General features: G+C 46.9%; 1 protein-coding gene and 1 long non-coding RNA gene across 2 annotated transcripts; one reads left to right on the top strand and one right to left on the bottom strand.

Moving 5' to 3' along the window:
* The first annotated feature begins 10221 nt into the window (after positions 1 to 10221).
* LOC140855741 (uncharacterized) lies at positions 10222 to 17556 on the top strand. Its single transcript, XR_012138864.1, has 2 exons — positions 10222 to 10575; positions 16949 to 17556. It is a non-coding gene; the product is annotated as an uncharacterized lncRNA (long non-coding RNA).
* LOC109505525 (receptor-like serine/threonine-protein kinase SD1-8) lies at positions 11825 to 18150 on the bottom strand. Its single transcript, XM_029266650.2, has 7 exons — positions 16963 to 18150; positions 16344 to 16475; positions 13803 to 13948; positions 13482 to 13692; positions 12434 to 12671; positions 12196 to 12346; positions 11825 to 12112 (listed from the first exon to the last, which is right to left on the bottom strand). Exons 1-7 carry the CDS (start codon positions 18128 to 18130, stop codon positions 11828 to 11830), a joined length of 2331 nt encoding a protein of 776 aa, XP_029122483.2. The 5' UTR covers positions 18131 to 18150; the 3' UTR covers positions 11825 to 11827.
* Positions 18151 to 18609: the final 459 nt, after the last annotated feature.

The following is an 18609-nucleotide window of genomic DNA, read 5'->3' as shown; positions in this document are numbered from 1 at the left end:
TCGGCTGAAGCTCGGCAGCGGTCGGAGTCCGGCCTCTGTAGGAGTCCGGGCGGAGTCTTCTTGCAATCAAAGTTAAAGGTGAAGCCCGGCTCCCGTAGGAGTCCGGACGGGGTTTACCAGCAGTTGATGTTGAGGACGGAGCCCGGCTCCCGTAGGAGTCCGGGCGGAGTCTGCTTGCGGTCGGAGTTGTCGGCGGAGTCCGACTCCCGTAGGAGTCCGGACGAAGTCTGTCTACAGCCGTTGGAGTCGAGGGCGAAGCCCGGCTCCCGTAGGAGTCCGGGCGGAGTCTTCCTGCAATCAAAGTTAAAGGTGAAGCCCGGCTCCCGTAGGAGTCCGGACGGGGTTTACCAGTAGTTGATGTTGAGGACGGAGCCCGGCTCCCGTAGGAGTCCGGGCGGAGTCTGCTTGCGGTCGGAGTTGTCGGTGGAGTCCGGCTCCCGTAGGAGTCCGGACGAAGTCTGTCTGCAGCCGTTGGAGTCGAGGGCGAAGCCCGGCTCCCGTAGGAGTCCGGGTGGAGTCTTCCTGCAATCAAAGTTAAAGGTGAAGCCCGGCTCCCGTAGGAGTCCGGACGGGGTTTACCAGCAGTTGATGTTGAGGACGGAGCCCGACTCCCGTAGGAGTCCGGGCGGAGTCTGCTTGCGGTCGGAGTTGTCGGCGGAGTCCGGCTCCCGTAGGAGTCTGGACGAAGTCTGTCTGCAGCCGTTGGAGTCGAGGGCGAAGCCCGGCTCCCGTAGGAGTCCGGGCGGAGTCTTCCTGCAATCAAAGTTAAAGGTGAAGCCCGGCTCCCGTAGGAGTCCAGACGGGGTTTACCAGTAGTTGATGTTGAGGACGGAGCCCGGCTCCCGTAGGAGTCCGGGCGGAGTCTGCTTGTGGTCGGAGTTATCGGCGGAGTCCGACTCCCGTAGGAGTCCGGACGAAGTCTGTCTGCAGCCGTTGGAGTCGAGGGCGAAGCCCGGCTCCCGTAGGAGTCCGGGCGGAGTCTTCCTGCAATCAAAGTTAAAGGTGAAGCCCGGCTCTCGTAGGAGTCCGAACGGGGTTTACCAGCAGTTGATGTTGAGGACGGAGCCCGGCTCCCGTAGGAGTCCGGGCGGAGTCTGCTTGCGGTCGGAGTTGTCGGCGGAGTCTGGCTTCCGTAGGAGTCCGGACGAAGTCTGTCTGCAGTCGTTGGAGTCGAGGGTGAAGCCCGACTCCCGTAGGAGTCCGGGCGGAGTCTTCCTGCAATCAAAGTTAAAGGTGAAGCCCGGCTCCCGTAGGAGTCCGGACGGGATTTACCAGCAGTTGATGTTGAGGACGGAGTCTGGCTCCCGTAGGAGTCTGGGCGGAGTCTGCTTGTGGTCAGAGTTGTCGGCAGAGTCCGGCTCCCGTAGAAGTCCGGACGAAGTCTGTCTGCAGTCCGTTGGAGTCGAGGGCGAAGCCCGGCTCCCGTAGGAGCCGATTCTGTTGAGGACTTCGGCTGTGGGTATTTTATACCCAACACCAGTCCCCCTACTTTCGAGTTCGAATTTCGAACGAAGGAAGTACAGAGAGATGGGCACAGCCGAAACCGTCCCCTCGAACTCTGCGCACCGCCGCCCTCAGATATTTTGGCATTAAATGTGTGCATATCGGAGTTCTTTTTCTGGTTAAGGTGACCCGAAGAGTCTTTTCGGAACTCTCGCCGAAACGCGATCCCAAGCACCGCGCTTCGGAAATCTGCGAACGGTCAACCCTCGATAGCGGTGAGGGGGACATGCCGGACACGTGGCATGTATCAGTTGGCCCAGATACGCCCGCTGCCATAATTGCGCTCAGATTCGCTGTCTATTTAAACCCCCTGCTCTTCCTTCGGGGTTTCATTCTGCCGAGAAGACGGCACCCTTCTTTCATCTGAGAGCCTAGCCACTCCGCTACTTCCCCCGCACCAGTCCCTGCCGTCTTCAGCCCTCCAATTCTTCTCTAAGGGGTTCTCACGCCATGTCTTCTACCCCGGAGGCCATCCTTGAAGGGATGTCTAGGGCTTGGAGGAAGGAGAGGAGGAGAACAGCGGTCGGTGAGGATCCCCGTCGTTTCAAAGGAAGCTCAAGGAAGAATTCCTTCAGCAACAGGGGTTTAATAACGGGGCCGCCGGTAAAGTTATTCTGCCCGAGAATTTTGGAGTAGCAAGGCGAGGTGATACCGGTCAAGAGGGCAGAGCTGTCATCACAAGCTGTGGCGGGATCTTTGATGCCGTCGGGGCCGAGGGACCAGAAGCGGTCGGCGTCGACGGTGGGGCAGTAGAACTTGTTGCGGGGACGGTGGAAGTAGCGCATGCCGACCTTGTCGGATTATTTTGGGTGGCGGCTGTCATGGTGCATTCGGAGGTGGAGCATATCTTTGACATCACCGCTGCCTCCAAGGTGACTCCGACTCTTCTTGAAACAGGTCTTCGTCACTGCTGCCGTTGTCTTTACCGCCCCCGGGAATCTATCCCACCCTTTTCCTCCTAGGGTTGGGACTTCGGAGATGGAGTGAAGTGAGACGGGATGAGAGCCGATAGGTCTGTTACACGCACTGGAGAACGCGGCTGAGAAGGACAGAGACGGGAAGAGGAGTTCGTAGCTTGGAGCGGCCTCCAGTATATCCTTTCCAAGCCGTATTCGCGAGGCTTGCAATGATGTATATCTTTTTTTTCTCGACCCACCGGGTCTTGTAACGTATATCTTATTAAATGAAAAGAAAATTTTATTACCTTGTCTGTACCTTGCATCGAATAGTTGTCTGTCGAACTTCTTCATTTTCTTTTTGTCTTTTTCACGTCGTCCTAAGGTCATCGATGACCTCTTTTATTCGTGTAGGGTTGTTATTTGCCGAGCTCCTTTTCGACTTTTACGCCGTTCGAAGATACCCGATTGTCATTCTGTCAATGGCTGCAGGTTCGCTTGGGGTCATTCGGGTCTGGGGTCCCTCTCAAGGCTTGAATTTGAGGATCCGAGCCTCTGTCACCCTCGGGCGCTGTTTGTTTTCCAATCGTCACTGTTGCAATCCATTGCCTTCCTTTTTCGCTTGGAGTCTTTCTCCGTTAAAGCCGAGGCGAAGTTCGGCTCCCAGGGGAGTCCGAACGGAGAATCCCTCTCGAAGTTGGAGTTGTGGGCGGAGCCCGGCTCCTGTAGGAGTCCGGGCGGAGCCTTCCTCGGCGTCGTGGACAGAGCCCGACTCCCGTAGGAGTCAGGGCGAAGTCTTCCTGCAATCAAAGTCATAGGTGAAGTCCGGCTCCCGTAGGAGTCCGGACAAGGCTTACCGGCAGTCGCTGTTGTCGGCGGAGTCCGGCTCCCGTAGGAGTCCGGGCGGAGTTGTCCTGTAGTCGATGTCGGTGATGGAGCCCGACTCCCGTAGGAGTCCGGGCGGAGCTGTCGGTGATGGAGCCCGGCTCCCGTAGGAGTCCAGGCGGAGCTGTCATGTAGTCAAAGTCGATGACGAAGCCCGGCTCCCGTAGGAGTCCGGGCTGGGCTTACCACCGGTCGAAGTTGCTTAAGCTAGGGCAAGGTTTTCCTCTTGGGGGGGGCGCATATGGGCGTTGCAGGGCCTCTCCCCCTATCCGGTCTAAAAGAGCCGGGCCTTTGACTTTGCTCAAGTTAGGGCGAGGTTCTCCTCCTGTCCCTAACAGGGCTGTGGGGGCACATATGGGCGTTGTAAGGTCTCTCCCCCCATCCGGTCTAAATAGAACCGGGCCTTCGACTTTGCTCAAGTTAGGGCGAGGTTCTCCTCCTGTCCCTAACAGGGCTGTGGGGGCACATATGGGCGTTGTAAGGCCTCTCCCCCCATCCGGTCTAAATGGAACCGGGCCTTCGACTTTGCTCAAGTTAGGGCGAGGTTCTCCTCCTGTCCCTAACAGGGCTGTGGGGGCACATATGGGCGTTGTAAGGCCTCTCCCCCCATCCGGTCTAAATGGAACCGGGCCTTCGACTTTGCTCAAGTTAGGGCGAGGTTCTGCTCCTGTCCCTAACAGGGCTGTGGGGGCACATATGGGCGTTGTAAGGCCTCTCCCCCCATCCGGTCTAAATGGAACCGGACCTTCGACTTTATGAGGTTGCCCTTTTGTTTTTGATACAGTTTGTTTGAATTGTCTAAAGACGTACGGGTATGCGATCATTGATTAAAACGAAGTTACTAGTAGTACATCCGTAAGTTTTCTGAGCTCCATGGTCGCGGGAGGTCGGCTCCTCCGAGCTCCTTAAGATAATAAGTTCCGGGCCGGACTACTTGTTTGACCTCATAAGGTCTCTCCCAGTTCGGGGCGAGCTTCCCCCGGTCCTGAGGTTGCGAGACAGCAGCTCGTCGAAGCACTAGATCTCCCACTTTAAAAGCTTTGTTCTTGACCCGGGCGTTGTAATATCGAGCAACTTTCTGTCTGTAGGCTGCCATTTGAACCTGAGCGATCTCCCGTCTTTCTTCCAGCAGGTCAAGGTTGGCTCTAAGACTTTGTGAATTTTGGTGTTCGTCGAATGCCACGACTCGTGCCGACGGGAGTTTAAGCTCGATCGGGATGACGGCTTCCGTTCCGAAGGCTAAAGCAAAGGGGGTCTCCCCCGTAGGTAACCTCTGGGTAGTTCGATACGTCCATAGCACATGATAAAGCTCGTCCGCCCAAATTCCTTTTGCTTTTTCAAGCCTTGTCTTAATCCCCTGCAAAAGGGTTCTGTTAGTCACCTCCGCTTCGCCGTTCGCCTGAGGATGGGCTACTGAAGTGAAGTTGTGGGAGATGTTTAGATCTTCACAGAATTCGATGAATCTTGCTCCCGCGAATTGCCGTCCATTATCAGTAATTAGGGTTCTAGGCAGACCGAACCTGCACACAATTGACTTCCAGACGAAATCTTGTACTTTCGCTTCTGTGATTTTTGCTAGTGGTTCGGCTTCAACCCATTTGGTGAAGTAGTCGATCGCTACAAGGAGAAACTTTCTTTGTCCGGACGCCATGGGAAAGGGGCCAAGGATGTCCATCCCCCACTGTGCAAAAGGCCATGGGGCACTCAAGGGTGTGAGCTCGGTGGCGGGCTGTCTCTGGACGTTGGCGTATCTCTGGCATCGATCGCACTTTTTGACATATTCAATCGAATCATGATGCATCGTTGGCCAGTAATATCCTTGACGGAGTAGCTTGTGGGATAAAGATCTGGCTCCCAAATAGTTTCCGCAAGCTCCCTCGTGCACTTCCCATAAAGCGTAGTCAGCTTCCGAGGGCCGGAGGCATCTTAAGAGGGGCAAGGAGTATGATCTTTTGTACAATTTGCCCTCATAAAGGATGTACTGGGAGGGTTGATTTCGGAGCTTTCGAGCCTCTTTCGCGTCCTGGGGGAGAACTCCATCTCTAAGATAGGTTATCAGCGGGTCGATCCAGCTGGGCTCGTGGTCGATCTCCATTACGGACAGTGATTCTTCTGTACTCGGATGTTTCAGAACTTCAAAGAGGACGCCTTTGGGCAATTCGGCCGGAGCCGATGTCGTCAGCTTGGAGAGAAGATCGGCTCTGGTATTCTCCAGCCTTGGAATCTGCCTAATGTCGAAACTGCTAAAGGCGGGGGTAAGCTCCTTTACTTTTTCAAGATATTTGGCCATACTGTCCTCCCGCGCTTCATAACTCCCGCTGACTTGTCCCACCACTAGTTGGGAGTCGCTGTGTACCCAGAGTTGACCTATTCCCAGCTCTTTGGCGATCCTTAATCCTGCGATCAGAGCTTCATATTCTGCTCCATTATTTGTTGCGGGAAACTCGAAACGCAGAGCGTACTCTGCGATGACTCCCTCCGGGCTGACGAAAATCAAGCCTGCACCCGCACCCGCCATGTTGGAAGATCCGTCCACATAGAGGGTCCAAAAGCAATCGGAGGGATTGGCTTCTTCGTTGGGGGAGTTTGGTTGAGACTTTAGGTTGTCACCCTTGCTTTGCTCAGGTTCGGCCTCCTCTGGGATGGTGCACTCTACTATGAAATCTGCCAATATTTGGGCCTTTACTGCTGGTCTAGGTCTGTAGTTGATGTCGAATTTCGTGAGCTCGATCGTCCATTTTGCCATTCTTCCGAAGGCGTCAGCCCGGTGCAAAACCGCCTTGATCGGCTGATCGGTGAGTAGCGTCACGGTGTGCCCTTGAAAGTAGGGTCGGAGCCTCCGAGCTGCAACCAACAAGGCGTAGGTCAGTTTTTCTAATTTGGTGTACCTGCTCTCGGCGTCCCTTAGCGCGCGGCTAATGTAGTAGACTGGTCGCTGGACTTTCGTTTCTTCTTTGACAAGGACGGCCGCAAGGGCCATGGGAGAGACCGCCAGGTATAAAAATAGTTCCTCCCTAGGTTCAGGCTTTGCCAGCAGCGGGGGTGAGCTGAGGTAGTTTTTTAATTCTTCGAACGCCTGTTGGCATTCAGAGGTCCAACAGAAGTTCTTCGGCTGCTTGAGGGTTTGAAAGAAGGGCAAACATCGTTCGGCCGACCTCGCGACGAAGCGATTAAGAGCCGCTATCCTCCCTGTGAGGCGCTGAACCTCCTTGATCGACTTTGGGGCGGTCATCTCTTGGATAGCGTGAATTTTCTCTGGATTGGCCTCAATCTCGCACCCTGATACCATGAAGCCCAGGAACTTCCCTGAGGTTACCCCAAAAGCGCATTTAGTTGGGTTCAGCTTCATTCTGTACTTTCGAAGAGCGCCAAAGGTTTCCTCGAGATCGGCGACATGATCTCTGGAGGACTTGCTTTTTACAAGCATATCGTCCACGTAGACCTCCATGTTTCGGCCGATCTGCTCTTTGAAAATTTTGTTCACCAGCCGTTGGTAGGTTGCGTCCGCATTCTTGAGGCCGAATGGCATGACCCTGTAGCAGTAAAGGCCGCGATTAGTGATGAAAGCTGTCTTTTCTTCATCTTCCGATGCCATTCTAATTTGATTATAGCTGGAGAACGCATCCATAAAAGTGAGGAGCTCATGGCCTGAGGTAGCATCAACCAGTTGGTCGATTCTGGGCAGGGGGTAGCTATCCTTTGGATAAGCCTTATTTAGCTTTTTGAAGTCTATACACATCCTCCACTTGCCGTTTGCTTTCTCGACCAAAACAACATTGGAAATCCAATCAGGATAATTGACTTCCTTAATGAATCCGGTCTTGAGAAGCTTATCCACTTCCTCAGCTATCGCCTTCTGTCTCTCCGGGGCATGATTCCGGATTTTTTCTTTTGTCGGTCGATGCTTAGGATCGACCGCTAGACGATGCTCCATGACTTCCATGTCAATCCCTGGCATGTCCGCCGGAACCCAAGCGAAAACGTCCGCATTCCTTCGGAGGAAATCAATAAGATGCGTCCGCACCTCCTCCCCCAGGTTGGAGCCAATTAACACCACATGCTCCGCATTCCCATCATTCAGGGGGACTGGTACCAGATCTTCGATTGGGCCGCCCCTTTCTTCGGTGAGGTCGTCGCGAGCATCCAATCCATCGACGGGATAGGGGTCAGCCCAGTCGCTTCTTTGCAAGGCGATGTTGTAGCAATGTCTGGCCAGGGCTTGGTCTCCCCGGACCTCTCCGATCCCCTGGTTGGTGGGGAACTTCAATTTCAAATGGTAGGTTGAAACGACAGCTCTGAGAGCATTGAGGCCGGGTCGGCCAAGGATTGCATTGTAGGCGGATGGCGCCTTTACCACCAAGAAATTCACCAGAGCCCTGGACTGCTTTGGATACTGACCCGCGGCCACAGTCAGAGCTATCATTCCCTCCGTCGGAACGGCGTCACCGGTAAATCCTATCAAGGGGGAGCAAATCGGTCTCAGATGACCGTCAAGAGCGGACATCCTTGATAAGGTGTCGTAGAACAAGATGTCGGCCGAACTTCCGTTGTCGATGAGAATACGACGGACGTCGTAATTCGCTATATTCAGAAAAACTACGACCGCGTCATTATGAGGGAATTGGACTCCCTGGGTATCTTCTTCGGTAAAAGTTATGGGTTCTTCAACTTTTTGCCGCTTGGGGGATGCAGCTGGTATGTTGGTTGTCTCCCACCGGGATTTCCCCGAGATGGCATTGACGGAATCCGACAGGGGCCGGTCATCCGGCCACTCCTTATCGGCGACCATAGCCGGAGGCAGTTGTGCAAAGGCCTCGTGAGAAAGCATCAGATGAGGGAAGGAGGAGTGGGTGCCGGAAAAGATGGCCAGAAGCGGATCCGTTGAGCGCTCCTTTAAGAATAAGGGTACTGCGAAGGTTCACCCTTCCTCTAGCGTCAATCCTGTTGGTGCAAAAATCTGCTTACGCTGGAGAAGCTGGAGTCGGAGAAGTCGCGGTCGCCGCCGGGACCTGCAAAGGAAGTCTAAACCGGAGGTGGGGTTGCTCCGGCAAGATCCTCCGATGCTCAAGTCAGTTCTCTGCCTCAACAAGAATGGAGTGCTCGAACGAAGAATTTAGCAGAGTTTTGAGATAAGAAATGAGCTTATAGAATAACGTATCTGGATCCCCCTTTTTATAGGCGGAGGAGGTAACGGATTGATGGCGACGTTTGTAACCGTCTGGTAGTGGGCCGCCTATAGTCAGGAGAAATTTATTGTGAAGGGTAGTGGAGTAGACCCGTGGCTATCGCTATGGCCTGCCACGTAGAGCCTGTTGCAGGTAGTGGAGCGGCGTCCGTTGCCGCTAGTTGTCAGGGAGTAGTGGAGTCACGCAGCACCTGCCGCAGGGAGCGGAGCAGAATCATGGCCGTTGATACAGCCTGTCAGAGAGTAATGGGGTCGCGCAGGGTCCGCCGCAGGGAGTGGAGCAGGGCTGCGACCGTTACTGCGACCTGTCAGGGGTGATGGAGCTGTGTGGAATCCGTTGTAGGAAGTGGAGCAGGGCCGCCAGGGGGCGCAGATCCATCGGCTGAAGCTCGGCAGCGGTCGGAGTCCGGCCTCTATAGGAGTCCGGGCGGAGTCTTTCTGTAATCAAAGTTAAAGGTGAAGCTCGGCTCCCGTAGGAGTCCGGACGGGATTTACCAGCAGTTGATGTTGAGGACGGAGCCCGGCTCCCGTAGGAGTCCGGGCGGAGTCTGCTTGCGGTCGGAGTTGTCGGCGGAGTCCGGCTCCCGTAGGAGTCCGGACGAAGTCTGTCTGCAGCCGTTGGAGTCGAGGGCGAAGCCCGGCTCCCATAGGAGTCCGGGCGGAGTCTTCCTGCAATCAAAGTTAAAGGTGAAGCCTGGCTCCCGTAGGAGTCCGGACGGGGTTTACCAGCAGTTGATGTTGAGGACGGAGCCTGGCTCCCGTAGGAGTCCGGGCGGAGTCTGCTTGCGGTCGGAGTTGTCGGCGGAGTCCGGCTCCCGTAGGAGTCCGGACGAAGTCTGTCTGCAGCCGTTGGAGTCGAGGGCGAAGCCCGGCTCCCGTAGGAGTCCGGGCGGAGTCTTCCTGCAATCAAAGTTAAAGGTGAAGCCCGGCTCCCGTAGGAGTCCGGACGGGATTTACCAGCAGTTGATGCTGAGGACGGAGCCCGGCTCCCGTAGGAGTCCGGGCGGAGTCTGCTTGCGGTAGGAGTTGTCGGCGGAGTCCGGCTCCCGTAGGAGTCCGGACGAAGTCTGTCTGCAGCCGTTGGAGTCGAGGGCGAAGCCCGGCTCCCGTAGGAGTCCGGACGGAGTCTTCCTGCAATCAAAGTTAAAGGTGAAGCCCGGCTCCCGTAGGAGTCCGGACAGGGTTTACCAGCAGTTGATGTTGAGGACGGAGCCCGGCTCCCGTAGGAGTCCGGGCGGAGTCTGCTTGCGGTCGGAGTTGTCGGCGGAGTCCGGCTCCCGTAGGAGTCCGGACGAAGTCTGTCTGCAGCCGTTGGAGTCGAGGGCGAAGCCCGGCTCCCGTAGCAGTCCGGGCGGAGTCTTCCTGCAATCAAAGTTAAAGGTGAAGCCCGGCTTCCGTAGGAGTCCGGACGGGATTTACCAGCAGTTGATGTTGAGGACGGAGCTCGGCTCCCGTAGGAGTCCGGGTGGAGTCTGCTTGCCGGAGTTGTCGGCGGAGTCCGGCTCTCGTAGGAGTCCGGACGAAGTCTGTCTGCAGTCCGTTGGAGTCGAGGGCGAAGCCCGGCTCCCGTAGGAGCCGATTCTGCTGAGGACTTCGACTGTGGGTATTTTATACCCAACATCTATATTTATATTTATCAAATAAAATATATATGGATATAAATATATCGATATCTGGTTGGATTTTAACCCTAGAAAATCCTATTCCTTTGGGGATTGTGAGGATGGGAATCCTGTTTCACCCGCATATGGCGTCGCGTCTTGATGTGGAAACGGACGGACAGAATCATTTTGATCGGCTAAAATAGAGGTAAAATAGAGAGCACGGAAATGCTTCACACCCGGGCGATATTTTATGTTACCTTTATTCAGGTAGCCTTCTGCAGCTGGGATCATAATACGGATCCGGAAGGGGACCTTCTGCATCTCCGCTCTTATAAACCGGGCCTCCGTCTTTCCGACTCGTTGTTTCCCCTTTCATTCCACAACACGAAGGAGAGAGGGAGTCGAAGGAACGAAGGAGGCCCCTCGCCGAGCGATAGACGAGAGATACAACCATTGGAAGTCCATGATCTCATTTACTACGAAATCTTCGCCAGTGCTTTCAGTATTCTCTCCTCTCTTTCTTTTACCCTTCACTCTTCTTGTTCTTCCTTTCATGAGATTCTTGGTCCTTCTATGGTTTTGAACGAATGCCGACTGTTTCTGACCTAGGGTTTCGATTCTTGCTTCACTTTTTTTTAGAGTTCCAGAGGAAATCAACCGTTTCTTATTCCAATGTAGGTTTTCATCGATTCTTGGAGGGTTTTAGCTTGTGGGGTTTTGATTCTTCGTTAGTTTCTTCTATTTTTTTTGATTCGTATTACCATTGAATTTTTCTGTTTTAGTTTAAAAAAGCTGAAACTAAGGGAAGTAACGCAAGGCCGGTATCTTAACCGAGTAGTTGGCGAAGAAAGAGAGGATGTTGGTGCAGTGCCGATGGACATAATGGTCGTTCGGTCCATATTTAGTATTTATTTTAGATTTTCGGAATGCTACTGAAAATATGGTGCAACGATGCTTCCTTTAACCAAATATGAATGATGGTTGCTTACATGCGTGGGGAGGACTCTGATGGAACTGATGATGAGAGGAGAGGATCAGGAGAATCTGGGGTGTGGTGGTTGAAAGAGATGATGAGAGAGAAGTGAGGAATAGGATATTGTAAGAAGATATATATAAATGTATGAAAAATTCTTTTGTTTATATACTGTTTATTTTAGCGTTATCTAATGACAAATTTCTCCAACCAGGGGACTCTGTTGGAAGTGCTTTGGTAAAAATATATTCTGAACTAATATTTTATCGTCATTATATCTGAAGATAACGTATATTGATGCTAGTGAACTAGTTTTAATATCACTACTGCATTTGCGATAATATCATGGATAATATTTCTTTAAGTTTTATTCCTTTTCACTCACTGTCACCCAAAATCACAGCATCGGTGCTTGTTCTTCTTCACTTATTATTCTTGTTTGTATAGGAACAATATTTGCATATATTCTTTTCTTTAAATCCATGGGTTGTGTGAATTATATTTGTATATGCACGCACTTCTCTTTCTTACACCTGAATCTCTTAATCTTGTCACTGTGAAACTAAGGAGAATTTACTACTTTGGACATTTGTTTCACTGAAATCCCTAATTAGATTTGTAAAGATAATTTAAAAAGGCATATGGTATTTTCGCCACAAAAAAGGCATGTGAACGATTAAAATCATAATAAAATAGTTTAAACTCTGCCTGACTAATATATTTGTACAATGAAGTCCATGAATCTCTCTTCCCCGCCCACCCCTTCTCATGTCACAGATTTCTATCGACCTTCAATTGTAACTGTAATTTTATTGCTGCTAGACCAATCTCTTTCCATTAAAGGAGTTGCTGTGTAGAAGCCTGGCCTTTGAGGCTGAGGTAGCTGTGCACTTTCAGTTCCTAACATGAGCACTACCTCTGCCATTGTTGGTCTATCTTCACTCCCTTCTTGCACACACAAGAGAGCCACTTGGATACACTGCGATACTTTAGACTCTGGGTATGTGCATCCCACTGCTTCATCAAGTATTTCCAAGCATCTACCTTTTGTCCATAGTCTCCATGCCTGTGTGATAATCCATGTATGTTTAGAATGAACAACTAGAAGTTATATTTAGAATGATGACATTATTGCATTCGAGCACTTACATGTCCTAAAAGGTTAACATGAGCTTCTGCTTGTTTGATCATTCTATTCTTCTTACCACTTAAAATTTCTAGCACTAGAACACCAAAGCTGAACACATCTGATTTCACTGAAAAGATACCATCCATTGCATACTCCGGTGACATATATCCACTGCATGTCATTAGCAAAATTAGTTTATGCAACTAGGATATTGCATTCAGATTTATACTTTATGAGTTGATATGCTTATGTACTTACTATGTCCCAACAACTCTTTTTGTATTCTCTTCAATTTGGTCAACCTTAAAGATTCTTGCAGTGCCGAAGTCTGAGATTTTTGGGTTCAGGTCCTCATCAAGAAGAATATTGCTGGCCTTCAAATCTCTGTGAATAATTTTCAACCTAGAGTCTTGGTGAAGGTATAGAAGTCCTCGAGCAATTCCTAAGATGATGTTGAGGCGCTTTTGCCAGTTCAAAAATGCCCTTCTTTTCCTATCTGGTCCAAATTTACACTCCTTTTTAGTTTGACAAATGCAGTCTGAAGTTCAACTCACCTACTTCTTCTTTACCTTTTTCCCTTTGAGATAAGTCCAGTATTTATTTCAGATCAATATAATCTATCATTTACAAATAATGTGCTCTTTAAATCCATGATTAACATTATAATTATAGGTTGAACTTATATTTAGCACAAGGAAGAATGCCATATATGCTGATCCTTATACAAGATGAAATAAAATAGTTTTGCACCTTAGTTTAGTAGCAATGATGTGAGGTTGAGATTCTGCCCATGTCATTTCAATAGGAGGTCTAACTTATAGCAGTGAGATTTAAGGGCAAAGGAAGTGCCAAGTTAGAGGAATCAGATTATCTACTGCCATCATCACCACCACCTCTGCTCATCCTTTTAAAATAACTAACTTGATTAATTAAAATGCATTCTGTCGTAATTTCAGTCCATACAACTTCATACCATATACTGCTTTTTTTTTTTTTAATCATAAAAGTTTATATAGTGTATGAAAAGTCAGATAGATATTCTTCATGGTGGTCTAAGCTTAATTAGCAATTATTTTTTGAAATAATTTAACCTGATATGGAAGAAGAATATATCCATCTTAATTGTTAATCCATTGCCTCATCAACCCAGTCTTAGTTGACCTACTCAGAAGACCAAATCAGAAGTCTGAGTATACATGATGATCAACTAAATCAAATTAGTTGCTAAACCTGCGAGATGTCCATCAAACATTGCATTGTATACAGAGCATAAAGTAGTCAAATGGTGCAAGGATAAAGACCAAACCGAATATGAAGTAGTCCAAACTTGTATTTTGCAAGTACTCGTACACCAGCAATCGTTCCTCTCCTTCAATGCAGCAGCCAAAAAGGCGAACAAGATTTCTGTGCTGAAGTTTGGCTATCAGCAACACCTCATTTGTGAATTCATGTATGCCCTGCACAGAATCTTTGGACAACCTCTTGACAGCAATCTTTTCTCCATCTTCCAACTGACCCTGCTAATTGCTACAGTTAGGTGAGTTCCACAATGCTCTTTTTCAAAGAGTTTGTATCTTTTGTGACTGTAGGATCAAATAGCAGTATGCCCTATAGTCAAAAAAACTACCTTGTAAACGGCGCCAAATCCACCTTCTCCAAGTTTATTATCGTCAGAAAAGTTATTGGTAGCAGTTCTTATTGTATGGATATCAAATAAAGGTAACTCTAGCTCATTTCCTCTGCTTTCCTTGTAGTGGGAACTAATTGTTTGAGCTGGCATGAAAATTTGGTATAACAAAATCAATTATGTGAGATTCTTGAATGCAACTGTACTTGCATCACCATCCTAAAAAAGTGCAAAACAAGAAGAAAAATAATACTTATAAATAGAACAACAAAAATTTCATTCAAGACAGCAATTATTTTAACTAATTCATCAGTATGTATTTTTTTCACATGGGTACAAATGTGGAATTCATGGTTGACGGAGTGTTAGGTATGAGGAGCTAAAGAATATACTAGGAAACAATCAGAGCTCAGCACGGTCTTGTTCTAGAAGCTGTTCTTAGACCATTTAAAGCTTGGGGGTCACTCTGCACTGGAAAGAAAGCTGAAAGTCATGCCATGGTTCATTACAAATTATTGAATATATTGTAAATTCTTCCTTTATTAGCCTGCAAATATCATTTACACTAGTAGAGTATGGGTGCCCTATCCTTGTCTTTCCTTACTACACACACACACACACACACACACACACACACACACACATGTATATGTACCTAATTAGCAGATTAATGGTGAAACGATATTGAGGTAATAATGTAGTCATTGTCAATGTAGAACAAGCCTTCACAACATAATATAAAGAAGAAAAATCCAACAAGCCATGCAAGTTTGTTTTCAAAATAATATGCCAACGAATTATAGATTGGTAGAGTTACCAACTACCAAAGGGCAACAAATGTAGATGGGTAGAGTTACCAACTACCAAGGGCAACATTTGAAGAAATATATCAGAGCTTGATATGTGAATACAATTTATTCGAGATAAAAGCATTTAATACAACTGAAAATGCTTGTTTGAATATGAGACCTCTCACTTGGAGAGATGGATACCAACTAGCTCAGTTACCGGCTGTGTGTTGAGTAACCACCATAGTATTGTCTATCTTGGGCATACTGTAAAATGAGGGGCCCTGTTTCGTCACCATATTCATTGGGGAGACATTGGATTGTGCTGCAGTGCTGCAGTTTTTGGGGTACTGGATTCACATGGTTCGGTTCCAGTCAGGATTTCTTTTTATGTGTCTTTTCTAGTACATCATACCATACATTTCCTTGCATAATATTGCTTTCCATATTTGCTTTAAACGAGCTTGAAAGTTTTCTGTGAGTTTCCTCTTGGTTTTGTGGATATATATTGTTTCTGTTCTTTATTTACATAAACCTCTTCTCAGAGTTACTTCTAGACCATTATCTAAATTTAGGTGATGCCTAAAGATCTTTCATCTGCCATCAATAGTGGCCATAGAGCTTCAGCAGCTCTAGAAAGCAACATGCACATGCCTTGTCTTAGGCATTTTTTGGATACCAAAAACTTGTTAGAGGATACACACCTATATCTTTCTCTCCTTGAGACAATAAATACAAAAGCTATATATATATATAAAAAAAATGCTATTCAATGTAAACATAGATGGAGAATCATGAGAGAAAGTAGTGTTTATTTAACTAAATTGAGCCAAGGCAGACTCTAAACATTACGGTGTTAAAAGAATGAAAGAAGAGAACAAGAGAATTAGCAGCTTTCCACCATATTGATCTTTATTGCATCACTTTTTTATCCCTAGGAATCATTGACTGACCAATAAGTTCACAAATTGTTATTTCTGGGCCCCAACTTTTTCTAGAAGGGAAGCACTCAACTGAACCTTTTTGTAGAACCTTAATGCACACTTCCATTGGAATTAGAGGTGGCAATGCTTAACCTATCTTAACTTGATTCAATCTGTTGTAGGTCGTCTTGGATTACTTGTTTAATAAAATGGTCAGGCATGGGTCTGGATTTTTGATCCATTAAATAATTATGTAGGGTTTGGATAGACAGATTTTTTTTTACCTATCTTATATTCGACTCAACCTAATTACGTTGAGTTTGACATTTGCTCATATATTTTGGCTCTGAAGAGTGAAGTAGGAAAATAAAAATTTCCATTCCTTGTTTAGCTTTTCTTAGACATCAATTCCAAGGAGGATTGTGATGAATCAAGGCATCCATAAACTAGGTCTACTGAAATCAACTAGAGAACTATGATAGGAGTGAAATGCTTGTAATTTGACTAAAATAGTTTGACATGGATGAAGTGGTCATTGGTGCCTTAATTATTTTAATGGACTCATGAATAATGTCAACTTAATTATTCTATGTATTGCACAACCTGAATGAAATCATATTACTCGTTAGCTTGAGCATTGAATACCATTGTACTTCACTAGTAGGCATAAAATTATTTGATGGATTCTTAGTGCCAAATTTTGATGAAATCTGTTCTGAAAAATGTTGAAGAAATCAATGCTAATACTAGAAGTAACATTCATTGATATTATATGATTGCTGGTATAAATGATTAGATCATGTCTGTTTGTGTAGGTGAAAGGTAAGTACCTTGCTTTTTTGCTTTTCTATTCTTCTTCCGCAGAAGCTGAATAAAGCACACAAATAGAAGAAGCCCTACCAGTGAAGAAATGATTGTGACTATCACAGGCCTCTTTTTACCATGATTATCCCTTATCTGACCTGCACAACAAACTTTTGGAATCAGGACTTCACTTGGGATACATTTCTTATGATATGGAATGTCAGTCAGATGTTTTGTTCTACACTAACCTATCATATAAATGTGTTTTGTGACAAGTATGTTAGAACTGGTATGCTAATTATATTTCCACTTTGTCAAAAGATCATGTTTCTAGATTCAGCATGCTGATGATCACAAACGTAACAGAACTATATTACCAAGTCACATTCGCTTAGAACCATGTAAAGCAAAATAAAAAGTTTATTTTGACATAACCAACACCAATATGTTAAGAGGTCTAGGATAATCACTTCAGTCCTCTACCCTCCCTTTCACCCAAAAAAGGATAAATATCTTTAGTCATCCAATGCAGCCCAACAGCCACAACCAGCTCCTAAAATGTTCCAACTGTAGTCTGTATATGTACTGGTATATTCCTAATCTAACTCGTGCCTTTTCCTTCCCCTTTCAGGAAATAATCGTTACCTAATTCAGAAGATGAAAGCCGAACATATAGATTCTCCCCTCCTTCAGTGAACAGTCTAATATCTACAAGATCTCCAGTCCATGTTACACATCCGCTCCCTTCAATGATAGCATAGGCGCTGCAAGTGCAGTTCTTCAGGCACCATTCTTCACAGTCCTCCAGATTTTTGTTGCTGTGCACGGTGGCATTCGATGTATCAGGCAACTTCACTTGTTGCAGCGGAAAGAAACCATCCGATGAGCAATTTAAAGCTGTTCTCCTTACACAGCCATCAGAATTGATTCTCATTTTCCAATTTTGAGGAGACTTGGGACTGAATCCCCACAAACAATCGCAGAAAAGTGAGTAGGTTGTATTGCATACGCCATTAGCTCCACAGTTGGCATACTCGTCGCACGGATCCTTTGGAAACCACCAGTATGGGTCCCATGTAAGGTTTGGCTGAGACTTCACCAAACGCTGAACCACTCCAGTCTCGTTCAGCAAGACGCGACATAGAGTAGAATTGTCTAGTACTTGGAAGGTGTAGGTGGCCTCAGACTCATTGTAAGTTAGATTAAACATGAACATGTTAGTTGTTTTCGTCTCTGGAATGCCATTAAATCCACCTCCATTCCAGGGTCCAGTGCGGTATATTTGGAGAGATCCTCTCCACAAGACAAGCTCTGGTACTGCATTAACATGCATCTTGTAGGAGTAGTCCCCAGGAGAAGGGTCGGAGGAACTCTTCCATGACGTGAGATGCCTGTCAAGATTGGTTGTTATGTCCCACCCAAGCTTCATACCTGGTAGAAGTGTGTTGCCTGGATGATCAAAGCTCTGCCACAATAATTTCTTCGTAGTTCTTTCAATCAGGATGAGATTTCCCGTGTTTAGGAGCTGTGCAACGGGGTTAATTGCATTTGTTGTGCCTGTTGACCAAATAATATATCCAGTGCTGTTTAGCAGTACCAGATTTCCATCACCTGTGAGATTGAGAACCCCCGTGGAGCCATTGAGGGGAGAGATTCTATTGGCAACCCACACAACTGTTTTATCTGGAGTGCCCGTGTAATGTATACCCAGGTATCGATTGTTCGAGTCGCTAGGGCTGATGAAGCCCAGTTCGAAAGTCCCACCTGACGAGATTAAGGTTTGTCCATCTACAATGGATTTGGCCGGCGTCATTGTATCTCCTGCAATGGATGCCGGGGAGAGATTAAAAGAAAGAAATAAAATATTATATAAATATTATTATATATAATAATATATAATATATATTATATTATATTGTATTATGTCATGTTATGTTTGTTATTATATTATATTATATATTATTCATTAATATAATAATAATAATATAATAATAATAATATGCTGTTGTTGTTATAGGGTTAAAGGATATTTTAGGAATAAAATAGAAAAATATTTTTTTGGTGATGGAAAAATGATTTATCTATTTTTTTAGTTAGGTAAGTTTGTCTCTTCTTTTTATGGATAAATATTATTTATAAAAAAATAATTTATTTATATAAAAAATATAAAATATGGATTAATTAATCAATAAAAAAATTGATATTTTTTTCATGATTTTTATCCATAGAAGAACGAGCTCTTAACTGATCTTGAGGTACTTCGATCAAGAAATCTGATCTCTAGGCTACCAC

The sequence above is a fragment of the Elaeis guineensis genome, chromosome 2 (genome assembly GCF_000442705.2).
Source record: "Elaeis guineensis isolate ETL-2024a chromosome 2, EG11, whole genome shotgun sequence".
Lineage (NCBI taxonomy): Eukaryota > Viridiplantae > Streptophyta > Magnoliopsida > Arecales > Arecaceae > Elaeis > Elaeis guineensis.
Note: the sequence above shows the minus strand (reverse complement) of the source record. Positions and strands in the feature narration are given on the sequence as shown.

What these genes read in the sequence shown, in the direction of transcription:
- LOC109505525 (XM_029266650.2), bottom strand. Translation starts at nt 18,130, where the DNA reads ATGACGCCGGCCAAATCCATTGTAGATGGACAAACCTTAATCTCGTCA. An exon ending in TAGAAAAGCAAAAAAGCAAG is followed by an intron (nt 13,949 to 16,343) that starts GTACTTACCTTT and finishes TTTTCATGCCAG; the next exon opens with CTCAAACAATTAGTTCCCAC. An exon ending in GATTTGGCGCCGTTTACAAG is followed by an intron (nt 13,693 to 13,802) that starts GTAGTTTTTTTG and finishes AGCAATTAGCAG; the next exon opens with GGTCAGTTGGAAGATGGAGA.